The sequence below is a fragment of the Mirounga leonina genome, unplaced genomic scaffold, assembly GCF_011800145.1.
Source record: "Mirounga leonina isolate KUSES-001 unplaced genomic scaffold, KU_Mleo_1.0 Mir_168, whole genome shotgun sequence".
Classification (NCBI taxonomy): Eukaryota; Metazoa; Chordata; class Mammalia; order Carnivora; family Phocidae; genus Mirounga; species Mirounga leonina.
This window is the reverse complement of record NW_023270426.1, coordinates 59712618-59734065: the sequence shown is the minus strand read 5'-3', so window position 1 is coordinate 59734065 and position 21448 is coordinate 59712618. Positions and strand designations below refer to the sequence as shown.

Here is a 21448-nt window from a genome sequence, read left to right as displayed (position 1 = left end):
GACATTCATATAACAGATGCAAAATCATTTTCATGCACAAGAAAAATTCTTTTAAGACTTATATAAATGCAAATATTATTCTAGTTGAGGGTTTTGTGTCATCTGTCAGAGCAGAGGGGTTCCTTTGGCTACTCAATTTGTGGGTATTTCAGCATGCTTCAGGTATTTCCCACCCTTGTTAATCAAGTCTGCTCCCACTAAATCAGGGAATGAGACAGCCTCAATATGGTTAATTCTTGATCTTCAATAAAAACATGGTGCACGGTAACAACTGACTATCTTTGACTCATATTATTCCCCACTTGAAAACTCCATCTCATTCCCCCACAGAAGACAATATGGCCTTCAGAGATACCAAGGAAAGAAATTTCTCACTCAGTCTCAGGTATAGAGATAGAGGGAAGGGAAAGTAAATTCCATCACACCAGCTGACCTTTGACCTCCGTTTCCTTACCTAATTATTACAAGCCATACCATGTTCAATTCTCTAACTACCCAGAGTGAATTCTCACAATAAAAACAACATACTTTCAACTTTCAGGAAAAACTGATATTTTAGAACACTGCATAATTAACAGTTAGTCTTTGTCATAATTTCCCTACTATGCCCTGTCCCACTCTCACATAAATCTGAAAAAGAGCAAGTTCAGTATTAATCCCTATACAACATATTCTCTCTCTCTCTCTATTTCATTTTGCCTAATTTTCTTTTTTAACTTTACCTTCCCAGGAGTTCCACCTTTGTAATTACTAGAGAAAATTCCTCTGGGCCTTCAGGAAGACCATCATCAAATATTTCAATGTGCACTCTTTTCGCCATCTCCCCTGCTTCAAAGAGGAGCTCCCCCGCCGCAGGGATAAAATCCAAGCCTGCCTCTGCTGTCCCACTCACGGTCTCATACCAGAGTCTCACAGGGCCAAATGATCCACCTGAACGGATGACTGTGATGTCCACCTATGTAAGAAGCAGTTTTTATCTGATTTGGATGTTTAATCTACCAGCTCATACTTAATTTTTATGGTTTCTAACTAAAGATTCTATGTTTATCAGGGTTATGTTTATGTAGAAATCTATAAAATTTTATAAAGTATATGTTAAAATAATGGTATTAGTAGCAAATTAATCAATTTGTGAAAACTCTGGAATATGAACAAGGAAATTGAAACACTTTTTAAAGATCACTCACAATATATCCTGCTACATGAAGTCTTAATATTTAAATTAAAGCTTCACCCAGCTTTGCAAATAAAGATCACTCACAAAATAAAAACCAAAAATGATATTTAGGATTTTAAGCATTTTACACTGTACCCTTTGGGCTTCTTCCGACACTCGAAGTTGCTCCTGTGAAAAGGAAAATTGGCCGTAGGGAAAGTCACTGGCCACCAGGGTGATGTTAGCAGTGCTGCTGGGTCCACTCAGGGCACCCCCCTCACTGATCCCAGTAAGCTGAAACTCATAGGAGCTCTTCTCCTCAGGAATGTCATCATTCAAAGCCTAGAGAAGGACAAACAGAGCCATCAACAGTAGGATCTATACCATTTAAAGAAAAATATCTATCATGTCCACCACAACAACAAACTCAGGGGTACCAACCACCTCCGACAACCCCCCCACACTCCCCCCACACATGCAAGGGGCATAATGGAAGCCAGTCATATTGATACCTGTATTATTACAACTGCTGCAGACTGTCCATCTTGCATCGTCAGTTTTCCTGATATTTCAGCAAATTCTCCCACAGAAGGAGGGAATATCCTCCAGGACACCATGACCTCCCCCCAGATTGCTGGGCCACGAATGAGGCTACAATACACAAATGTATAATCAGTACATTTTTGTTGAAGTAATCTTTCCTAAATATTTTCTGTGTCTTTCATCAACAGTTTTCATTTTTTTTCAAGAACATTATGCATTATATAGCCTTATCGATCAACTATAAACCAAAAAAAAGTTTTATGACTCCAGAATAGTAACACTCAAAGTCCTGACCATATGTAAATTTAATTGACAACAGTAGTAAAACCTACATGTTAAAAGGGGAAGGTTTAAAGGGATTTAAAAGAAAGTATTTATAGACTTTTCATTTAATACACAAGGTGCAAAATATGAATAGCCTAACAGAGTTCTCTAAAAAACAGCACTTCATACATGCAACACTAAAGGAAAACTACCAAAAAGAAAATATTAACTCAAATTCAGATACTTCACTGGCAGTTGTCCCACTCCTCATGAGAAAATTTGTATTAAACAAAATTGCCTATGATCATACAACGCAGTTATACAGTAGTCCCTAAGTTTAGAACACTTAGAATCATAAAATGTTTGATCCAGAGGATTTTCAAAGGAATGATTCTGTAGCTATGACACAAGCTTACAGAGATGAAGCAACTCTCTTATTTTACATAGTTAGTGACAGAACGGAGCCAAAAGCATCAGCTCTCCTGGCGTTAACTCAAGGTGTTTTTCTCGTCATGGGTTGTGCAAATCATCCAAGAAGCAGTCACAATCTAACGTCAAGAGAGGTCAAGACACAACTGTGTGACCAACATGTTTTTGTTGAAGGAACTTTTCCAAAATATTCTTCATGATTTAACTTCAAGACAGGTCAGGATATGGCTTCAATTGTTGCCAAAAGTTTTTTCTACTTTTCACAGGATGTTACTAATACATAAAATGACAATGCTTGCAAAATATGTATGTAATGAGAACTATGCACTTACGGCATAAAATGCTAATGATTTAAATAAAACTTCAAAATCTCCACCTAAGCAAAAAAAAATCACGAAGCCCTTACCTGATGATAGCAGTACCATTATACTTTCCTGAGGGTTCTCCAATGAGGACATGCCTAGATGATGGAGCTATCCCAACTTCTCCTGATGTTCCCTTAGCTCCCCGAATGATTACTGATGCGCTACCTAAGTTGAAGTTGATATATAACATGTATGTAGCAAACACATGTATTCACTTAATATATGTGTGACAAAATTCTCATCACTTCACGTATTCTAATCTTATGTGTTAATTGCCATGACAATCATATAAATTAGGTACTAACATTATCTTCATTTTACCAATGAAATTATTTAAGCATACTAAGGCACCCAAGACATTGAGGCAAATAACTTGCCCAAGATCATATTTTAATGAAAGGGGTCAGGAGAAAGTGGGTACTAATTCCACTATTGCTCCCATGATAAGTGAGTACTCTTCTACCATTTGCATTAATTCACTTCTGCAATAACAATTCTGCATGCAGTTCACTGCAAATGGCTATGTGGCAAAAGCAAGAATTCCAGGGTACTTTTTAATTTTCTGACTCCACTATTACTTATAAGCATTTATAAAAATGTGCCAAATATTAATAGAAAGAAAAACCATACTAAGTAATGTTGAGTATTCATATTATAATTTAGCAGTAACTTAAAGAAAATTGTTTCCAGAAGCTCATATTAGGGTTTCATGAAACAAGGGATTGAAATTACCATACTCTCACTTTCTTTGGCAATGGATTAATAAAACCAAGAGTGGTTTGTCATGTCTAAGTATGTCACAGTTTGAAATATATTATGAATTTTTTATATTAATATATGATTCACCCTGAACCACTGGTATATTCCTATTCTTATGTCTAGTTAGTCTGTATGTCATCAATCCTGACATTTAATGGGGTGTTGATAACTGAGTTAATGTAAGATGTATGGAAGAATATGGTACAATCATATGATTCCCTCACAGGTTTGTTGTAAAGTACTCTATATAAAAATGCAAAAAAATAACTACCTTAGGTATGTACAGTGATATTCTCTACAATTTTGACAATCTTTTTGGCCATGGAATTCTGCTTTTTTGGCCACAGATTCTCACATAGGATGGAGTCCTTGATGGTGAAGAAGGGCATGTAACAGTCACTAAGCTATCATATCAAAGCTGCCGGGCCATTTTTTATGGTTATTATTATGTGTACCACAATGCAACCACTTTAGAAACATTAGTCCTTTCTCTCCAGATCTAAGAGACAAATTTTCATATGGAACATAGGCAAATGAGAATTACAATGCCTATTTCTGAAATGTCAAAACACTGAAGTAATCACTTTCAGATGAAAATAGACATAGTAGGCTGAGACGTAATATGCTAGGTTTTAAAATAATATCTTATTGGGGTGCCTGGGTGGCTCAGTTGTTAAGCGTCTGCCATCAGCTCAGATCATGATCCTAGGATCCTGGGATCGAGCCCCACATCAGGCTCCTTGCTCAGCAGGGCGCCTGCTTCTCCCTCTCCCTCTGCCTGTCGCTCTGCCTACTTGTCAAGCACTCTCTCTCTGTTAAATACATAAATAAATAAATAATCTTAAAAAAATAAAAAATAAATAAAATAAAATAATATTTTATTGTAAAAGTAATATGTGACCATTATAAATATGTGTAGAAAATATAGGTAATTAAAACCCACTATCAACATTTCAAGTAAATAATTCCACACACATTTATAACATGCACATGACAAAAATGGGATAACTTTGAACACATTATAAAGTCTGCTTTAACACAATAGTTACCCATATAATTGTTTTTAAGTTTTAATGTAATTAAGGCTTTTTCTGCTATATCCTTTTGAATACTTACATGGTATTCTGTCATATTTAACAGGTCTCCTATTGATAGACCATTTAGGAAGCTTCCATGTTTTATTTTATAAACATAACTACAATAAACATCTTTTTAAAAAATCACACAGCTAAGTTTTATGAAATCTTTGACATATGACTTTACCAATATCAGGTATCAGAATTTTAGTTTTAAAAATTCTTTGGCGGGCGCCTGGGTGGCTCAGTTGGTTAAGCGACTGCCTTTGGCTCAGGTCATGATCCTGGAGTCCCGGGATCGAGTCCCGCATCGGGCTCCCTGCTCGGCGGGGAGTCTGCTTCTCCCTCTGACCCTCCTCCCTCTCCTGCTTTCTGTCTCTCATTCTCTCTGTCTCAAATAAATAAATAAAATCTTAAAAAAAAAAAAATTCTTTGGCTACAGTACACAGGTGTGAAATGACATCTTTATGTTTTAGCAGACATTTTAGGAATTATAAAACCTAACTTTGTAACTATCGATTATTTGGTTATATTTTTCTGAGTATCTACTTTTTAAGTTCCAAAAATGTGAATTTCTCTTACCTTTCATTGGAGATATTTCTACCTCATCAATTGATATTAACTGAATGGTGAAATGCCTGTCCTCCTCCAACACGGTATCATGAAGTGTGTGCAATACAATAGTCTTCTGAGACTCTGTCTACATCAAATGAGAGGAATAATAAATTTTCCAGATTGAACCAAATTTTGGGTGTTCTCATTAGTGGAATAATGTTTACGTCCATAAGCATTTTTAAAGTGTGTCCTTTTTATACCTTAGAATTACGAGCTGCTTCTAGAGCAAATTACTATATAAAAATTAGTTCTGACCATAAATCCCATTTAAGTTTTTAATAGGAAAGAAGGGGGGAAATTAACATAACCTCTAAATTGTCTGATATTTGACCAGACCTAGTGATCAAATACATGCAAGTGTTACAGGGTAGGTGGAAATGGGATGACACCCAGATGTCCAGCTTGGCTGACTGGTTTTGTCCTCAATCAGGAGAGGAAATGTTGAGAGAAGAATAGTTCTCATGGTGAGATGGAGGCAATGTTTGAATTAAATTTGATTTCAGACATCTAGGTGTGTGTGTGTGTATGTGTGAGATTGTCCTCAAAATTGCATATGATTTAAAAAAAATTCCAGATACATATGAATTCATAAGCAATACTATGGGGGGAAAAAACAAACACAAGTTCGAGTAAAACTATAGGAGTCCAGATGCTGACTATACCTCCTCAAAAAGAAGCGTCCCATTCAAGGGCCTGAGATCATCTTTAGCTGTCTCATCTATGGTCCACTGAAGTTGAACAGCTCCTTTTCCTCCTGGGGACCGGACAACTGTCAATGTCACATATGAATCAGGGTCATCAGACAAAAGAGATTCATCAACCATTACCTAAAAGAAAGACAATCCAGTTAAGTGGAAAAGAAAGGAGCAGGAAAAACAATCTTATTACTATTTACAATGACCAACTTTTCAGTTTAGAACTCTGTTCATGGTACAGTCATGTGACAGAAAAAAATGTTTCACCAAACCCTCTTTCCTTTTTGTCCTCGACACTCTGCTACTTGGCATTTCCTGGGCTCTCTTGCAATTAGGTAGAGCATGTGACTGAATTCTGGCCAACAGAGCATATGGGAAACAAAGTATGCTCCTCACAGTCTGGCCATCAACTTCCAACAAAACATTTCACATTCCTTTTTTCCCATTTGCTGGGTGACTAATGAGGACTCCAGGACCTAGAGAAGGACAGAACTGGAAAAGGAAAGAGTCTGGTACCTGAGACACCAGTTGGAGAAGAGGAACCAGGAACACAGATGTAGGACTCTTGCATGAAGAAGAAATAAACTCTTATTATGTTAAGGAAGCAGGATTTAGGGGTTCTTTGTTAATGGTAGTCAGGCTTATCACATAATAGAGACCACAAGTGCCCTCCTAATTATCTGCACTTGGCCAATAAATCCAAATTTAAAAGAGGTTCTATTAACCTGACATAAACAGAGAAGGAAATTCAGTATGTTGATTTACCTGTACCATTTATTTTTTACACATGATCCTTATTAAGAGACTTGGTTCAACTGAATTGCATATACTGACTCTGAAGCAAAGTCCAAACTGAGCCTATAATATCTGCCTGTTATGCAAATATAAAAATATAACACAATGCTTTCCATTTTTAAGACAGACCGACAGACACTTAAATGTCTAATACAAAGTTGCTGGGTTTTTTCATAAGATTTTGTACTGGTGCCTAGGGCAGAGATTAGAGCCAACTAATATTTATTGAGCTTCTATTATATGTCAGTTCTGGCATAATCTCTATCTCAGTTAAGCCTCACAGAAACTCTAAGAAATCTGGGGGCTAGATCTATGCACATTATTTGGAGAAGAGGAGCCTCCTCTGTGCTTCCGATGTCCTGACTTCACATCCAGTAGTATTCATACCACTCCTCAGAGAAGAAAAATAGTAAATAAGAAGCAAACTAAGTGAGAAAGGAAAAACCCACTATAAACTTGCAATCCGTAGATAAGTCCTTTTTGCTTCCATAGATAACATTTGAGTTGAGGTGTCACAAGCAGATTTCTTGAGCCTCTGCTATGGCCAGTACTTTGGTAGACTTACCATATTGCCCAGGGAGCAGCTTATTCATTTGACAGATTTACACTAACAACCTTCCCTCGATATTCTTCAGTTCTAAATCTAACATTTCATCAGATAATGCTAACAAAATATTCACTGTATGCACAATACTGTGTATCTCAGATACATGTTAAAAGACAAATTCTGTGTTATCAAGAGCCTTTGGCTGTAAGAAACATAGAATATAAAAGAAGGAGCCATAATGGGCTGGGCAACAAGCTGCTCCTGATACTACAATGATTAAAAGTAGCGACAGACACCTACTGAGTGTACAGCTCAGTTATAAGTGTTTTACGTATAGCAACTCATTTCCTCGTCACAAGGCTTATGAGAAATAACACAAGGATTGGGTGGCCTCATCCTTACTTTGGCATTGCAAGACAAATTGGAAATCTGAAGTTATTACAAGAAGATATCAGTTCCTAGACCAAGAATGCACTAAAGTTGATGACAGCAGTTCAGATAAAATGAGTAAACAAAAATTATTTATGAATAGAAATGTAACTCTTCATTTTCCCTGACAGCAAAGGAAGCTTGTAAACATACAGTCTAATGCCTGAGTCCAAAAGCGTGATCAAGTTAAAAGTAACAATATTAGTTTAAGGTTTTCCCACTGAAAATTTAACTGAAACCCTGAACCTTTTATCTAACCTCAGAAGCTAATAGAGACACATTATAAAAATTAAATTACATATTTATATGGATTAAAATACTTCTTTTCATATATGCAAAGAAAAAAGCACTGTTGGAAATACAACAAAATACTAATGATGTCCATATCTCAGGTTAACAATATCATGGATACTTTTTACTCTCTTCTTTATATTAATAGTTTTATGTTTCCCAGACTTTCCATTTTGCTGAACAAACATTCACAGCCACTCTCTTGTGAATCTACTACTCCTTACAAACACCTCTGCTTATTCCTTCCCCAAGAGAGTCTCACTAGGCTATAGCGGAAGTGTGTCCTGTCCCTCTTATGGTTCCCATTCTCTTAGGAAACTGAAATTTCAATAATCAAGTCACTAGGCAATTATTAGTGCTTATTTTAATTCTGGAGCATCTGGGAAGCCTAGCCCTAATGGGCAAGCTGTAGGTCTAGCCTGGTATCCACAGAACAATAAAGATAATGAGCATTAGAGCAAACTGTTTATTATTTAAAATGATCTATGATGAATTACTGATTCCCTGTAAGTGATCAAATACAGAGAATGGTGACCTACAGAGCCAGAAAAGTTGTGTATATTAGAATTATCTACATATATTTATGATTATTTCATCTTGGAATTTCCTTTGAAAGATAAAGTCTTAAAAATTACGATATAAGATCATGTATAATTATGATATAGTTTTAACAATTAATTTTATATTTAAGATGTAAAGGTCATTTAGTACAAACCACCAAATCTGGCTGCATAAATGATTTGTTAAGCTTTTTTTCTTCCTCTGCAGTTGAAGTGATAATAATTGGCTTCTCTCTTGCAAGTCTTGGAAGGAGACAGCCAGTGGGAAGTAAGAGGGAAGAAAGAAGAAATACAAACACTTGTGCTGGGGTGACTGTGGTGTTTTGTTCAATATAAGTCAAGAAAGTACCAGAAGGGTGGGCAAAATAAATTCTGCCTCCCTCGCCCCCAGCTAAATGTATCCTAGCATGTAACACTTAGATCCATGACAGAATCTTGCCTTGTGACCAGGATAGGGGTCTGGCAGCAAGGCAGGCTGAGAACAGAACGTATGGACAAAAAGCAGATCTTGGTCTATGTTACCCAATAAAAAATAATTTGTTCCCCCTTGTAAATACCTGATGTAAGAGTACTCATTATTGTCAAACACAGATGAGAGGACCGCACTTAATTCAATAGCCAGCTCTAAGTACTCTTGAGCAGAGAATCGTAAGTGAGGGATAATAGTTTTTTTAAAAAATGAAAGGCGTCTTTCTTCTAACAATTACAAAAAAAAATTTAGCCTAGGGGAAGGCACCCTCCTCCCCATATATATAACTTACAGTCTTTTCTTCAAATCCAAATACTCCAAATGGAGAATCATTTTGTGGAATAATAACAGTTAGCACAACATCATCACCAAGCCTGCCACCTCCAGCCACCCTGATTAAGGAAATATTGAATGTCTCCATGAGTTCAAGTTCAGCATCATCAATTATGGTAATTTCTATCATTGCAGTAGCCTACAAAAGAAAGAAGGAAGAAAGAAGGAAAAAGGGGAGAGAGAGAAGAAGAAGGGAAGGAGGGAGGGTAAGAGGCAAGGAGGATATAATGTAATAGCAATTTTCGATCATATATAAATAAACTTTTAGCTGACAGAACATAGTACAAAAAAGTATTTTTTGTCCTATTATGTTTAAAATACTATTTTAAAGTTATATATATATTATAAAGTATTTCAAAGTCAGAAATTTAGAGTCTATTATTTTCAAGATAAAGGAAATTACATATGTAATAAAATATACTGTTATTTATGTATACAAAAACCAGCAAAGCCTGATTCTTGAACAAAAATATTTAAAATGCCATACAGGCTGTAATAAGCATTGCACAAACATAAACCAAAGAAATTATCATTGTTTTTGGCAGTTAGAATAAATCGCTTTGGTTTCAAATATCACTCTTATAATGTAAAAGAAAGGTAGGAAGAAAACCCAAATCTGCTGTTCTTTCATGTTTATGATCAGAACGTCATTCATTTGTCTGGTCCATATTAAACATTTTTATAACTTATAAATAAGTAAAACTTGGTCCAGCTTGTGATTTCACTATTGGTCATAAAAATATTCCAGTTGTGGGTCGCCTGGTGGCTCAGTCGCTTGAGCTCTGCTTTCAGGTCAGGTCATGATCGCAGTGTACTGGGATCAAGCTCCACATCAGGCTCCCTGCTCATTGTGGAGTCAGCTTGTCTCGCTCTTTCTCTGCCCCTCTCCTGCTTGTGCTCGCATCTCTCTCTCTATTAAATAAATAAATCTTTAAAAAAATATTCCAGTTGTATCTCCAAACTTAAAATCTTTTCTACATCTTGGAGGGAAATTCCAGTATTTTGACAAAGATGTTTACCAGAAAATGAAGTTTTTCTACCTAAATCTACCTAAAACCTTTAATAAAAGAGCAAAGTGAGAAATCTGGATTTACACTCAAGGGCAGAAACCTGAACAAAATCAAATGTTGAAATGGAAGCTTATTAAAATGTCTGCACCTCAACTCTGTACTGTAAAAAACAGAATACCTACCCTAGAGAATGTTAACTTTAAGAATGATGATGATCTTAAGACACTGTTAAATAACAGGACTTCAACCTCATACACAAAATAAAATGCTGGTAATATAAGTAAAGGTGGAAGGCTATTTCAATGAAAAAATCAATGTATTTATTTCTACTTTGAGTGTAAAAATCTATATTTTGCCTCTTAGTAAGAAATGTTTTAAAGTTCTAAATTTGTTAAAAACTCATGATTTCAAATATTAACAACAAAGACCATTTTGTGTAGGAAAGTCTAGATCTATATGTTTATTTTTCAGCAGCAACTAATAAGTTGATGCGTACTGTACAAATTTGTCTCGGCAAAATCAGACTTTGTGTGAGTGGATACTGCTATTTGAGGCTATTAACATTTTCATGGTTGTTCACACACTTTTTCCATTTATTGATTTAAAATTTTATGAAAAGGTTTATACTTACATATTACAAAAATGCTCAATTTGTAAAACATAACTCTTAGAGAATACTTTAGCCCAAATATAAAACAACGTTTTTCAATTTTTCTAGCTTTAATTATTTTGTCTCTTTTCTATCATTTTAAAAAGTCTTGTTTTTATTATAACAAAAAATTGGGGTTATTAAAAGTAATAAATGTGCATACCTGTAGTGCAAAACCAAGTAAATAAATATCTATACTGATAAGAAATAAATAGATAGGGACGCCTGGGTGGCTCAGTCAGTTAAGCATCTGCCTTTGGCTCAGGTTATGATCCCAGGGCCCTGGGATGGAGTCCAGCATCGGGCTCCTTGCTCAGTGGGGAGTCTGCTTCTCCCTCTGCCTGCCGCTTCCCCTGCTTGTGCTCTCCTCTCTCTCCCACTCTCTCACAAATAAATAAATAAAATCTTTTATAGAAAAAAAGAAATAAATAGAATGTATTAACCTAAAATTCATAAGGAATAGTGAAGTTCACCAGGCACTTTTTAAAATACATTCTTAGGCACTTCTAAGTCATTTATTATCCTCATTTAACTTCTGCTTAAAATAGAATCAGGTGGGGGACTTCAGAAAAGGGTAAGATTCTTGCCTCTTCATGTTCTCTTCCTATGTCTGTTAATAAATTATAACATGTTAACTCATAATAATTCTGTTTGGCTTGATATACAAAGTATAATACATTTAGCAGTCACTAATGCACATTCATTTGGTGGATATCTATAAAATGTTTGAAGTACAACCAAAAATTGCTAATATGTTCATGATTAGCATACTTGTTTATCTGCAAATTCAAGAATCCCATGAGATGGCTTAAAGTCTTCTAGGCCAGCAGTGTCCACTGTTGCTTTCCAATAAACATTGACAGCCCCAAAGCTTCCAGCCAGCCGGACTACAGGAACCTGAAGAACATTCAGGGGCGGAGGCACCTCATAGGCAGTAATAACTCCACCAATATCCTTTAGGTAAAGAATATAAGTTAAAATACCAGACAAAATTCTTATATGTCATCACTTTCTAAATTTATTATTTCTTCTTCTATTTCACCCTTTAAAGTAGAAATCAATAATCGGATATAAATATACATAATAGGTATTCAGAATTCTTACATTTTTTTAAAGTTTTTAAACTTATTTATTCATTTAAGCAATCTCTACACCCAACATGGGGCTTGAACTCACGACCTTGAGATCAAGAGTCGCATGCTCTTCTGACTGAGCCAGCCAGGCACTTCTAGAACTCTTGGGCTTAAATTTAATGAAAATAAACTTGCTTAATCCTTTGGTCTAACACAAAGAGAACTAAGAATTAGCCTATAAGACAAATTTTAAGATAGGTATTTAATAAATATCTAGAAGCAAAGCCAATTATTTTGCAGAAAATATATGACATTGGCCAAATCAGCAGGTAGAAGCTTCTGTATTACTATAAATATATTAAAGTTTATCTTACTCTGGTAACATGAAACTTAAAAATTCCTCTGGGATCATCATTTTCTTCAATCATTATCTCAACTATTTCTATCCCAGGCCTCCGCACACTTGGCTGTCCTGCAGAGAAGTCAGAATTCACCAGGTACACATCAGTGATGTTGACAATAAATCCTTCCTCCAACTCGGGAGCATTATCCTGGGGTGGGGGAGAACAGGAGAGAGATTATGTTCTATTTTTAAAAATACACTGAATTTGCATTGAAAACCTGATACTTCTCAGTGAGAAATAAATGAAGGCCACAGGAATGGGTAGCTCTTTCACACATACAGAAAAGATTCCTTTTTATATTTTAATACATTCCCACTGACAACTTCAGAATCTTAGGAGATATTCAATCTTCTTAGTGAGTTTTTAATTGAAGCCTAATACTCATTAGCAAGTAAAATAATTTTTAAAAACCCATCACACAATTTTGACCATATCCTATCCAATATGTTTTATGTATATAATAGTGCCCCCCAAATTTAGAAGAAATGGTAAATGCTACATACATCTTAAAAATGAAAGCTCTAGACTTATAAATCTAGGCATTATCCAATATTTTAATTAACTTTTTAAAAACTGTTACTTTATTTCTTGATAGGTAACAAAAAATTTCAAAAGTAAAAAGAATACATAGTGAAGAGGAAAAGAAACTTCTATTTTGTCACGTCCCTTATAGTCTTTCCCGAATGTCCTTTCCGGAAGCCACTATTATCTACTATCACTAATACTGCTATTAGTAACGCTAATGTTACTATGCAACATTATTTTAATAACATATATTTGTTTTTAATATTGTTATATACTATTGTAATAGTATTGTAGTTACAATACTATTGTAATATACACAATATTTAGTTATTATGTAATATTATAAATAACACTATTAACTATTCTCAGTTTCTTGTGAATCATTACAGATACACACTTTTCTCTTTATATACATGAGAGAGCACTAAAACCAGATCTAAACCCTCTGAAGAACAATCTTGGGTTTGAGTAATTGTATCATGACATGAAAATACTGCCCTATCAAACCAACAATAAAAATAATCAGATTAATTTGGGCATTTTATTCATTCGCTCATTAGTTTAAAACTAACCAACCAAGAAAATAGTGGATCCAGACATATAACTAAATTCCATTTCAATGCTTCAAAGGTCATTCAAACAATATTCCAGTTAGAGTACTCACAATTTTACACTGAAAAGCAATCTTTTCAAAGATTTTTATCTTTAAGAGCATCACATTTTTCTTTTTTTTAAATCACATTTTTATCTTTAAGAGCATTTCCTTTATTTTACATCATATTCATTGCAGCCTAAACTTACCGGCAAAATGGCAACTTTGATGTAAGTTTCTCTTATGTTTTCTTTCATTATTATTATTGTTTCTTGTAGCACATAATCTTCATTCTCAGTAGCTTGATTATCGATGTGCAATAAGAAATTGGGTTTAGCTATCAAATGAATGGCAATGGCCCCAAACAGTCCTTTATTTCGAACAATCGGTAACTGAAGAATGGTGATGTTCTCTGTGAGAAAGACATGCCTCAAGTAAACAAGATTTCTATTTGTAGTCGATACCACCACTTCAGGTGGAATATTCTGCACTATCCTGATGTATACTCCCCCAAGGAGTATTTTGTGCTTTTGTCCCCCTTGTCCCCAAAGTTGTGCTGACAATCATCGTACATTATATCCCAGTTCTAAATCCTCACTTCAGGTTCTCTAATGCACCCTCCTACATTGCACATGAGCTTTAACAAAAATTGCTGAAAATCTTAAGAAAGTACTTATGTGCAGATTGACAGCTAATTACAAATGCTAAGAAGATTTCAAAAATGAAAAATTATGGGGCGCCTGGGTAGCTCAGTGGGTTAAGCGTCTGACTCTGGGTTTCAGCACAGGTCATTATCTCAGGGTTGTGGGATCAAGCCCTGCATCCGGCTCTGCGCTCACTACCAGGCTTGTCCCTCTGCCCCGCCCCCTCTCTCTCAAATAAATAAATACATAAATCTTTAAAAAAATGAAAAATCAAATACACAAAGTCATCACTTAATAACTTAATCATTAGAAGAAGAAGAATTTTGTTCTTATAGTGAGGTGTCTGTCACAAGGATCAAAGTATTTCACAGAATCAATTTTTTAATTTCATTTTTTAGATTTTTAAAATTAATTTGCTATATAAATGGACAAAAAAATGCTCGTCAGTCTTCCCCACTGGTCTGTGAGGTTCTAATAACCTAAGACTGTGTCTTTGGTTCCAGAACACACAGCACAATTTGTGGCACTTACTAGGTGCTTCAAAATGTTTGTTGAATTAATAAATGAACGTATTTTAAGTCTACTGCTTCTGTTCCCATATATACAGACATATAAAGGCCCCGGTGCATAATTATATGTCATTTCTTCCATCAACTATTTACATGAAAGGTCTTTGAAAGATGTCCATGTTTCTGTCTGAAACTTTTAGAGGCTTCACATTGCATATTCTAAATAAATACATATATGTTGAAATATATTTGTTCAAATAAGTCAACTGGTCTTTATTTACAAAAGTCTATTGATCCTACAGCTGATATGAATAGTTATTTAGGCAAAGATCTCAGCACTAAGCTTAAAGGAAATAGGGACTAATTACTTACACTTCACAGAAAAATTATTCTAATTACAGCTTTGGGTTTAACAGTTAATACCCTGAGTACCAAATGTATCTCATTGTGTTGCTTATTGTTCCCTATAACTACATAAAGGAATCTGAGAAGGGAAGAGAACATAAAAATGATGAAGAGAAAGTAAAATAAAAACCTGTCACCTTTACTGTAATGACTTACTAAAATATTAATATTTCTATTATGACAGTAACACCTCAAAAGAGTACAAGCATTTCTTATAGCACTATTGCTGAGGATGTACATGATCATAAAATTTAATAAACAAAAAGTAAAACGGATTGAGTATGATCTGTCAAACTAAAAAAATATATAAATATATAAAAGGGATTTATATTCCTAGTAAACATTACAATTAAATTACCCAATAAAACTTATTAGAACTTAAAAAATATTAAGAACATTTACCTTTAGGCTCTACTACTCTAACGAAGAGAAACTCAGAGTGCCAACCCACCAAGCCATGAGGTGAGTCATTGGGCAGAGTCGTTATCACAGATTTGTTTCTTTTCTCATCAATGGTAGCACCTTTTGATGGCTCCTCTACCCCTTCTGTGGTAATCCGAATAAGTGTTATGCTCACAATCTCTGATAGCTCTGGTACATCATCAGCAAGAACAGTCAGAGTGATTGTAGACAGTGCCTGGCCTTCAGAAAATGAAATCTAAAATTTTAAAGAAAGAAGATTTTATTTATTTTGTAATTGTCACTGTGTAGTAAGAATATCAAAACATTAAATTTTCTTTCAATACTGACCACAACTTAAGTAACAAGAGGAATTTAAGCAACACAATATAATTCTACAAATCAATTAACTGTTTCTCATGTTAAAAACTGGAAGATTGTTAGGAAAAAAGAAAAAAAGTAAACCATTACAGAAACTTAACCTGATAAAGCATGTAACCAAATTGTCATATCCTGAAGCCTACGGTCTATTAAAATATAGAGTATATAGTCTCACTGGGAGTCTAAGTCCTGGATACCATACTTTTAAAAATCTATAAAGATAAAAGAAGGTGGCATACTAGTTTAAACATTTTTCTCTACAAAAATTTTGCCAGGGGCTCCTGGGTGGCTCAGTCGTTAAGCGTCTGCCTTCGGCTCAGGTCATGATCCCAGGGTCCTGGGATCCAGCCCCGCATCGGGCTCCCTCCTCAGCGGGAAGCCTGCTTCTCCCTCTCCCACTCCCCCTGCTTGTGTTCCTACTCTCGCTATGTCTCTCTCTGTCAAATAAATAAATAAAAAATCTTAAAAAAAAAATTTTTTTGCCAGGATTGTTATTTCCTTTGGTTAAACGCTGAATAGATGTGAAATTTAAGAATGAATCAATCAAAATAGGGTAGAGAGAGAAAGATAAAAAAGAGACACAAATCAAAGCATCTCTCTCCTCCTGTTGTGCCTCTATTGTCTAGAGTAAAATCCACATTTGCTAAAAGGCATCTGAAAGTCTTTCTGATAGGGCTTCTGCCTGCTCCTTGAATGTCACTTCCAATTGCTCTCTGCCTTATACCCTATTCTCTAGCAACATGACTACAAACTACAATCAAACTAGCATTCCAGGCCCATTTTGTTGACACTCATCTCCACCTAAAGAAGGCACTTGAGGATATAAACTTAAGAGCTTTATTAATAAAATCAGGGGTCAGAAAATCTTTTTCATCAAGTTTTACTGAAATACATCCCAGTTCATTTGATTATATACTGTCCAACACCTTATTGTGCTACAAAGGCAAAGTTCAGTATCTAGGAAAGAGCCATAAGAGTGCATAAGTCTAAAATATTCACTATCTGGCTATTTACAGAAAAAGTTTACTGACTCTTGAATAAAATAATTAAATCTTCCAAATATAGTCTACACTTAAGATACTATTATGCATTTAAATAGAAATCATTTTAATCATGTTTATATAAGAATATTAATTGGGAAAATATAATTCAGAACATACAGAACCTGATAGATACAACTTACATAGTTGAATATATAGTTTTGGTAACTTGTGTAAAGTAAATATTCAATGCAATAAAATTTGCCATAACACTTTTAAGATACCAAAGCTCTAATCTCCTTTCAAATGATACAGAAACCTAGAAATGGTGGACCAAAACATTCATCTGTCTTTTTTTGAGATAATTTCATGAGAGGTCTTTTAAAGGAACTCTTCAGAGAAGCATTTGGGGAAAATACATGGATAAATCTATAAAACCTGAGACAAGTCTAGAAGACCACCCATCTTCCAATTAGGAACTAAAGGTTCTTTAAACTCTCTCTTTGTGAGTCATTTACTTCTCTGACCCAATCTGATTCCACTCTTCAACCTGTGTCCCAATTTTATACTATCTTCCAATAGTAGATAAAATGATCCTCTGCCCAGATCCCTTCTTGGGACTGATGCACCCATCCCCCAGCTGGTAGGAATAACAGCTTTTTTCTTTCTCACTGGGAACTGCCTTCAGCGGCAGTAAACTTTCACTCAAGGTTATGCCCCACTCAGAAGGTGGTATGAGGTCCAGGATGGCTAAAATGGGGATGCAAAATCTCAGCCTCCTTGCTCCAACTGGAAACAACTCCAAAGGACTAGCTCAGTTCCAGAACTTCCTCACAGACTCAATCCCAGGCATAACTACCCAGGGATCAATGTCCCCCTCTGCACATTCCTACCTTCCTTGTTCCCTTATAGGTGTGTCTCCCCAGGAATCCACCCACAACTCTCAATCTCAGAGTCTGTCTACAGGAAACTCAACCTACATCACTCAACAATTCTGATCTGCTTTTTCATATGTATGACTATCCTACATAGATTTGTTCCCTACTTACTGCTTCCATTTTAGCCAAATCTTGAAATCACATTTCCATCTCCAGTTTGATTGGTTTTATCTTTCTGACAACGTAATGCATTCATAATTTGGCCAACTGATATACTGAACCTAAAAAGGGATTTTTTTTACAGATAATTTTGGAACTATAGGAAAAAAGAACAATAATCACAACATTAAAACTAACCTTAAATTGTTTCCCTCTCTATGGTGATTAGTAGGAATCCAGTGCTGACATGGTCAAATTCAAACACTTCATCCATAAGGCAGGGTTTGGTCCCATGCATCAATAGTAACCATAATTTAAAAGTAACTCTCCTATAATTTTCTAAATTACATACCACTCCTGAGGTAGGAAATATATCACTAATACTTCCGTCAGCTTTCCACACTATGGTTATACGACCATATGTTCCTTTTAAGCGCTCAACATTCAAGGTTACAAGGCTATCTTGTTCCATTTCTTCCACTTGCTTATATAATGAATTCTGAAAAACACACAGGAAGTCACAAGGGATTAGCTGAAATTACCTAAGTAGACTTTTATTCATGCTGTTGTGCATGTGCAAACTTCACAGTACTAAGCAACATGATACAACTTGATACAACATGAAAACAACACGATATGAGTGAAAAACATAGTTTAAAAAACAGCAATATATGATGACCACGATTTTAATTTGAAAATACACGTTTGAATAACTAGTTTTTTTTTAAAGATTTTATTCACTTATTTGACACACACACAGAGAGAGAGAGAGAGAGAGAGAGAGTGCAAGCAGGGGGAGTAGCAGACGGGGAGGGAAAAGCAGGCCTCTCCACTGAGCAGGGAGCCCGATGCGGGGCTCAATCCCAGGACCCTGGGATCATGACCTGAGCCAAAGGCAGACGCTTAACTGACTGACCCACCCAGACACCCCATGTTTGAATAACTAAAAGACTAAGTTAAAGTAAATTAAAATGTTAATCATCATAGGATTATTTTTACTTTGTCTTGTTTCTGTAAATTTCAAATTTCTTCAATGAACATCTTATTTCCACATTCAGAAAGCATACACTTTTTGGAAAGCATTACACATAGTATGTCAAGTTTGTAGAAATGAAAGGACATAGAGTCAGGAGATGGGGGAAGTCTTCTTCCCCGGCATAACTTCTGGCAATCCCTCTAGGTCTTGTTTCCTACTTGTAAAATAAGTTTTTGATCTACATGGCCTCTAGAGTCCCACTCAAATGTAAAGACATGATGAGAATGAGGGCACTCTTTCTGATCACTTATAAATGTCTCCTATCCTTAAATTCATATTCTCTGAAATGTTCTGCAGGCTGTGCGGTTTCCATGATGGTGTTTCATCCTTAGCTCCTGGTCCTTACGACTATTTTTCTTGCCAAAAATATCCCCTGCCCCTCTTTTCACCTAGACTCCGTGGCCTCTTTCCTCTGTTCCAGACTGATTTCCACCTCCGCGTGACTGAACTCCTCCTCTAACAGTTGCAGCATCTCTTGAGAGCCGCTGAATGAAATTTTGCTCAAAATTAATACTCCAAAGAATTCCTTCTTACAAGACCCCTAGTTTATCCATAAGCAATAACGACAGACTATGGAGTATAAAGATTTTAAAAAATCTTCCCAGTAATAGTTTTCTTTTTCTTGTCTTTTTACTGTGGTAATCTGAAAAGAAATTCCTCCATGAATTTCTTACAGCTTCTAAAAGCTTCTATTTAGAATGCGAATTTGAGTAGATAGCCTATCCTATGGCAGTGTTTTACATTGCATTTTAACATAGTGTTACAAATGTCACATAGTAATAAAATCTTGCTCAAAGCATTCAAATATTCCTACAGAAAATATCTTGATTTAAAAATATGCATATGGGGCACATGACTGGCTCAGTCAGTAGAGCATATGACTCAACCTTGGGGATTGTAAATTCACACCCCACACTGGGTATAGAGACTTCTTAAAAATAAAAACTTTAAGGAAATAAAATAAAATATTCATATAATTTGTTCACAAACAACAATGCCTTTTCAAAGAGAAGCCTCTCTGGCTCTATGTCCTCTATTGATAAGGGTTATTAAAATAAGAATTTAATACAGCCAGAAAATTGTCAAGAAACTCTCTTTATATGGGCACCTGGGTGGCTCAGTTGTTAAGCGTCTGCCTTTGGCTCAGGTCATGATCCCGGGGTCCTGGGATCGAGCCCTGCATTGGGCTCCCAGCTCAGCGGGAAGCCTGCTTCCCACTCCCCCTGCTTGTGTTCCCTCTCTCTCCATGTGTCTCTCTGTCAAATAAATAAAATCTTAAAAAAAAAAAAAATTCTCTTTATCTACTAAATCTTATCTTAGAACAAGGATGTCCAAACACAAGAGGCCTGTATGGAGGAATTCTACTGAATGGACTGAAAGAACCCAGGATACTATCTATTGGGAAGGATTAAACCACAGTACTTTAATGTCTCTAGAGTAATCTTAGACCAAGCTTCAGAAGGAGAAATCTATCATAGAATGTGCTCCCCATCTGCAGCAAGGCTTGTGAGAGGATGAGACCATGCAGCAGGGCACGTTGGTTCTTGTCCCAGGCATCCCAGCTCTGCCCTATGTATTTGTACAACACCAAGAAAGCTCTGTGAGTGTTCTGTTCCCCCCCACCACCACCAAGAATAATGAGAGGGTCACACTAAGCACCTCCTGTGTGCCAGGCACTTTTCTGGAATAAAGCTGTGAACAAAGCAGTACCTCAGCTCTCACAGCCTTGCATTCTGGTAAAAGAAACTGACAATAGACAAGGCCATTATAAGTTTCATAAAGAAGAACAAGGCAGGATAAAAAGGTACAGAATGGTGGTGGGGAGCTACAATTTTCAGTCAGAGGAGGCCTTTCTGGTAAGTTGTCATTTGAAGAAAGTGAGGCAACAAGTCATGTCAGTACGTGCTGGGGACAGAGACGGTCTTCCTTCTTCCTAATCTTCCCCACTATAGCTCATGCCTTAGAGCTGCACCTACATGGTAGCCACTGGCCACACGTGGCTACTGAGCACCTGAAACGTGACTGGTCTCTAAGTATAAAATGCACACTGCAGTTTGAAGACAAAGTATGAAAGAAAGGATATAAAAAAGGATACAAAATATTTCATCAATCATTTTTATGTTGGTTCATATATTGGGTTAAACAAAATAAAATATTAAAAATAATTTCACTTCTTTCTATTTTTTTTATGTGGCTAAAAAACTTAGTTATATACGTGGCTCACATTATAACTCTACTGGGCAGAGCTGTTTCAGAGGAAGCTGACCTGCCTTTATCTCCAGAGACGGGCCAGACTGGATAACAGGGTGATCCTACAACACTTGCAAGCAATTGGCTCAGGACATTAGCACGTCCAAAACTCCTCATCTCATCCCTCAAACCTGCTCCTTTTACAGTCATCCATATCTCGTGAAAGGCAAGTGCCTACTTCCTGTCGCTCTGTGGTTTATTGCTGAATTCCCACACTAGTTTCCTCTC

General features: G+C 35.9%; 1 protein-coding gene across 1 annotated transcript in view; it reads right to left on the bottom strand.

Annotated features, from left to right (window-relative positions):
* The window catches only part of ADGRV1 (adhesion G protein-coupled receptor V1), a 556689-nt gene that overhangs the window by 334348 nt on the left and 200893 nt on the right, over positions 1–21448 (bottom strand). The window contains exons 53-64 of the mRNA XM_035014847.1: positions 18287–18433; positions 15540–15795; positions 13789–13991; positions 12433–12609; positions 11757–11939; positions 9286–9465; positions 5870–6034; positions 5175–5292; positions 2799–2922; positions 1669–1807; positions 1313–1498; positions 723–955 (exon numbers count right to left, since the gene is read on the bottom strand). Of these exons, the coding sequence (XP_034870738.1) occupies positions 723–955; positions 1313–1498; positions 1669–1807; positions 2799–2922; positions 5175–5292; positions 5870–6034; positions 9286–9465; positions 11757–11939; positions 12433–12609; positions 13789–13991; positions 15540–15795; positions 18287–18433 (2111 nt within the window). The remainder of the gene's footprint in view (positions 1–722; positions 956–1312; positions 1499–1668; positions 1808–2798; positions 2923–5174; positions 5293–5869; positions 6035–9285; positions 9466–11756; positions 11940–12432; positions 12610–13788; positions 13992–15539; positions 15796–18286; positions 18434–21448) is intronic.